Below are 5,284 nucleotides of genomic sequence, written 5' to 3'. Positions count from 1 at the left end.
ATCTTCGCGTTTATCCTGTGTAAGCTAGCATCAGGTGATAAAAAACTTAACACTTATTAGAATGATTTATTTAAATAAAAATTAAAAACGAACAACTTCAAAAAATGGACTGATTATTTTAAGGGCAGTCCGGTTAACACGTTAACTGCCGGTCCATTCTGGGTAGGCTTTCACCAGGAGCCGCTTACTGTTTTTGATACAAAGACGTTTATTTATTAGTTTCTGGAAAAGTCCGAATAAAGTAAGTATTTTTAAACTAAATGCACATATATACAAGAGGGGTTGGTGGTGAACGCGCCAGAGCGTCAGTGGCGCTCGACTCTAGTATTTGTATACATACGCCGTTCGACGCGCTGGTGCGTTTTGTAAATAATATTGATAAAAATCAGTAGGAACATTTATTTACTAATACAAAACAAAACAAGAAATACAAAATAACATAAATTATAAGTAAATAAAACAACATTAAACTTTGTGGGATATTTGACAGCAATCCAGACAAAATCCAGGGGTATCGGGACAGGCTTTGCATTCGTAAATTGTATCTTTACGAATATTTTGTTGACTGCAAGTTTTACAGCGTTTTCTCATAACTTTTCCCTTTACATCCTTTACCTCTCGTTTTGTTACTGAATGATCTTTTGGAACAAGTTTGGCTTCAGAATTAATAACTTTTAAAAGGGATCTAACGAGTTGTAAACGAAATTCGTAAAGACCAATATTTTTTCCAGAGTACTTGTTGTATAGTATGTGGGCATTTATAGCCATCATCTGTATAACATGTATAAATATTTTTGTTGGCCATCGTACAGTTTTTCGTTGACTCGGATAATAGGCAAGCATCTGGTCTTGCCGGTCAATACCAGACATATTTTTATTATATCTGATAATAGGCTCTGGTTTTATTACATGTTGACCTCTTCTTGTTGTAACTTCTTGTAAAGTGTTTTGACATTCTGTTGTTATATAGTAAACGTCCCTTTTATCCTTCCATTTGCCAACTAATACCCCTTTTCGGCAACGGGCAATTGTTGCACCTTTAGCAAGTTTTTCTTGCCTTACTTCTGCCGGATTATTTTTACGGTCAATTCTAAGAGTTCCTGTGCAGTAAGTGGAAAATTCAAGTAAATTTTTAGCTAAATCAAAGCTGTTGTAAAAATTGTCCATGTAAACGCAATGGCCTACATTTAGTTTCCCTTCTAAAAGGTGCAAAACCACTTTATTAACATGTCCTTTTCCACCTGAATCGTCAAACATTCCAGAATAAACTAAAAATTTTAAAATTAGACCATTTGGTTCGGTCAACATATACAACTTAATCCCATATTTATGTTTTTTGTTTTTTAAGTATTGTCTAAAATTAAGTCGTCCTCTGTGTAATACCATTGACTCATCTAAGCTCAAATTACGATCAGGATAATAAACTTCTTCCATTCTCTTATTGAAAAAGTTTATCATCGGTCTAATTTTATAAATTCTGTCTTCAGGTACTTGTTCTCCCTCTTCTGGATTATTATTAAAATGCAAACATCGCATTATGACCATAAATCTGTTCCGGCCCATAAAAGTGGAAAAAATTGCATTAGCAAAAAGAGGATCTTTCTTTTTCCAATAATCCTCAATCCTAGGCAACGAAATATGACCCATGTGTAGAACTAATCCTAAAAAGACTAGCAGTTCTTCGGAAGTCAAAATTTTCCAATCGAAAATCCTAGAATGTGTCGCCCCTGCATTAGATAAGAAAATGTGCTCGGCATACCTGTTTGTCTCATCACATACTTGCTGCAAACATTCATCTGTAAGTAGCATCCGAAAAAAGTCAACTGGATTATTATCGGAAACTTCTACTAGTAACTCTTGGTGTTTTAAAAAAGGAAAATTTTTCATACCATCAAAATTTTCTTTCCATTTATCGCTTTCATCAACATCAACGAGTAGATTAGGCTACAATTAAATAATATGTTTTAATAAAAAGTTAATATTTGCATTTAATTTTGTAACATACCGTATCTTCCGTATCCTCAATAAGTGCTGTAGGTAAAGTATTTTCAATTTCATCCTCAGATTCTGGTAAATATTCACTGTCTGAATCAAGAAAGTCACTAAATTCTTCATCGCTTGTTTCTAATAATCTCAAAAGTTCTTCCTCTGTTAATTTTTTTTTCATATCTAATTTTATTTTTTTATTTGAATTTGAGCCACTTTGTAAAATATCGTCAGTGTTATTCATTTTTGCACTTCCGTATGCTTACCCTATGCCATTCAAATATAAAATAACCAAAGGAGATGTAAAAGAACTCAAATAACATTTAGGGGAAACACCGAAATTATCCGGGTATTACCAAGCTTTACGATTAGCGACTCTAGAAAATAGGGGAAATACCGAAATCTGGGAATGTTTAATTTTTACACGGTTAGTAATCCGATAAATTAATAAGCATTTGCAGAATTATATGTGCTATTACTGATATTTACACTTAATACAAAGCCAACAGATATACACATCCTATCGGGACAAAAAGTCGTAAATCGAAAAACCAAGAACAAAATTAGAGAATTGATACCTCTAGTTACCTGCCTTTAAAATATAAAAAGCCCTGTTGTAGCGCCAGTGAAATAATCCAAGATAATAATCGATGAAAGTCTGAACGCGCGAGAGCGTCGTCAACACCTAGCTAAAGTCATGTATCGACGCGCCAGCGCGTTATTGGCACTGAACGTGTTAAACAAACAAATATAATTACAACTATTGTAGATATTATACGACGTTACAAAAAGCCGGTAGCTTCGCGTAGTGATGTGTCTCTTGTGTGATGTGAATCTTACGAATGCGAAAAAACGAATCCAATGTCTAATAATAAGTGCGTTCGCGGGTGCCTGTCGGCGACTAGTCGGCGACAAATTAGCAGCAAAACGCATGCGCACTTTAAAATTATATAAATAATATCGTTAATAGATAAATATACAAGGTATATTTACCTATTATAATTTAATAATTAGTTATTAATATTAATTTAAAGTAAATATACCTTGTTTATTTATCTATTAACGATATTATTTATATTAAATGAGGTTAGAAATTGTCGGCGACAATTTGTCAACTGTACCCGCGAACGTACCTAATATGATCTAATTTAATATGGTCCGACCTAGTGACCCTGAGTTCGTGCACTTCCCCGCGCATCTCCCGCTGGCTGATCAAGTGATCATACGATCAAGAAGGTTAACCAAGGAATTGCTGAATGGATAAAAGCAGCGGCGTAGTTGACACTGTTGCACAATAAAAAACGAAGCAAAATAAATCTAAAAAGTTTGCTTGAAACTCTACACCAAATGAACTCCTAGCCTTCTCTATTCTACATTTTATTTCTTGTGAGTGATCCCATTGTTCGTTTACTATTGTTCCAAGATAGGTATATTGTTTTACTCGGTATTCGGTCCACTGGTGTATTCTTGATAAGCAGTTGGGCGTCTCTAATTTGATTTTTGCTAAGGGCCATAAATTTGGTTTTTGATAAATTTACTTGAAGTCCAAATCTTTCACTTACTTCAATTACTTTGTTTATTAGTTGCTGTAAACTGTTCAAACTGACTGCAAAAATAACGGTGTCGTCTGCATAGCGGATGTTGTTAAGGCGTTCTCCATTTAGGAGTATTCCATGTTCGCAATTTTCCAAGGGTTCCGTAAATATTTCCTCTCAATATAGGTAAAATAATATAGGTGAAAGTATACATCCTTGTCTAACGCCCCGTAGAATTTGGATCGCTTCCGTTGGTTCATCGCCAAGATTTGTTCTTATTGTGGCTGATTGGTTCCAGTATAAATTGTGTATTATACGCCGGTTTTTATCATCCATTTGAGCTTTTATTAGATTATCCATCATTTTTCGGTGTTGAGCTATACCAAATGCTTTTTGGTAGTCCACAAAGCAGGTGTAAATATATCGCAAGTCATATCTCTGCATCTTTGAAATAACACCTGTAAACTAAACAGTGTTTATCTTGTACCTACGCCTTTCATGAATCCAAACTGTGTGTCTTGTATTCTCTCTTCGCACAGCTTGTATATTCTACGATGTAGAATTTTAAGAAAAAGTTGTAATTTAAAGCTCATTAGACTTATTAGCCTATATTCTCTCGTTTCTTTGGTAATGTAATAAATTCTGAAACTAGCCAATATTTTGGGATAATTGATGGATTCGACCGACACTTGATGGAAGTTCATTTTACATAAAAATAAAACACTAAAAAAGTTTGTTTTCTATACTTCCACCAAATTTATTATAACTATATGACTACAGCAGAGTGCCTTTCTCATGTGCTTTTTACTACCTATGTGTTTGCATTTTAAAGTCTTTAACTGAAAAGGTTGAGGAGGGGGGAGCTGTTTGTGTCGAGTTGGTCATTCAGAATTATATCTGTATTTTTCAATTTATTAATTTTCATAGATTCTAATAAAGATAGCTTAAGGCCTTTATTTTGAATATAAATAATTTGAATCTCTTCATTAAAAGAATGATTATGGTCTATGTAGAAGGTGAAGTGCGTATGTAGAACCTGTTTTTCTATTGTTGAAAGCCCTTTTGTGTTCTGCTATCTGTTTGTTAAAGGTTCTGCCAGTTTGACCGATGTAAGTTTTCGGACAGCCACCACAAGTTAGTTTGTAAACACAACTCTGTATTTGCTTTCTCTTTTGGCTCTTATTGTTTTTAATATATTTGCTTAAGTTGTTAGTTCTGAGAGCTGGTGTTATTTCTTTCTTTTTTATGTATCTGGATATTTTTGTTGTTATCTTGCCTGTATATGTGACAGAGCAGAAGGTACTGGGATCTTTCTGAGGTGGTGGATACACTAATTTCAGGCTTTCTTATGGAGTTTTTTTGCTTAAGAATGTTCAGTTTTATCTCGAAGTTATTTTTTGACATGGAAATTTCTGTCAGTTTATGTATCATGCTATGGTAGGCTGGTAATTTGTGTTGTGTAGGATGGGATGATGAATTGTGTATAGTTGTGTCAGTATGGGTAGGTTTATGACATACGGAGAACTCATGTTTATTGTGTTGTCTGGTAATTGTTACATCTAGACATCTAGTAAGTTTATGGACTTATTCTGTTCTGTTTCTATTGCAAACTCAATATTACTAGGTATGACAGAAATTTCTATTCTACATACGCACTTCACGTTCTAGATCATAATAATTTTTTTAATGAACAGTTTCAAATTTTTCATATTCAAAATAAAGGCCTTATGCTATCTTTATTAGGATCTATGGAAATTAATAAA

At 33.8% G+C, this 5,284-nt stretch overlaps 1 protein-coding gene across 1 annotated transcript; it reads right to left on the bottom strand.

Moving 5' to 3' along the window:
- Positions 1-384: 384 nt before the first annotated feature.
- LOC126885921 (piggyBac transposable element-derived protein 4-like) lies at positions 385-2,666 on the bottom strand. The gene is made up of 2 exons (XM_050652726.1): positions 2,006-2,666; positions 385-1,944 (listed from the first exon to the last, which is right to left on the bottom strand). The coding sequence occupies exons 1-2, from the start codon at positions 2,228-2,230 to the stop codon at positions 466-468; spliced, it is 1,704 nt and encodes a 567-aa protein (XP_050508683.1). The 5' UTR covers positions 2,231-2,666; the 3' UTR covers positions 385-465.
- Between the last annotated feature and the right edge of the window lie 2,618 nt (positions 2,667-5,284).

The sequence above is a fragment of the Diabrotica virgifera genome, chromosome 6 (assembly GCF_917563875.1).
Source record: "Diabrotica virgifera virgifera chromosome 6, PGI_DIABVI_V3a".
Lineage (NCBI taxonomy): Eukaryota > Metazoa > Arthropoda > Insecta > Coleoptera > Chrysomelidae > Diabrotica > Diabrotica virgifera.
Note: the sequence above shows the minus strand (reverse complement) of the source record. Positions and strands in the feature narration are given on the sequence as shown.

Excerpts from the sequence above, each read along its gene's own strand:
- LOC126885921 (XM_050652726.1), bottom strand. The coding sequence starts at position 2,230 with ATGAATAACACTGACGATATTTTACAAAGTGGCTCAAATTCAAATAAA. Across the intron at positions 1,945-2,005 it reads TTGAGGATACGGAAGATACG|CCTAATCTACTCGTTGATGT; the intron begins GTATGTTACAAA and ends ATTTAATTGTAG.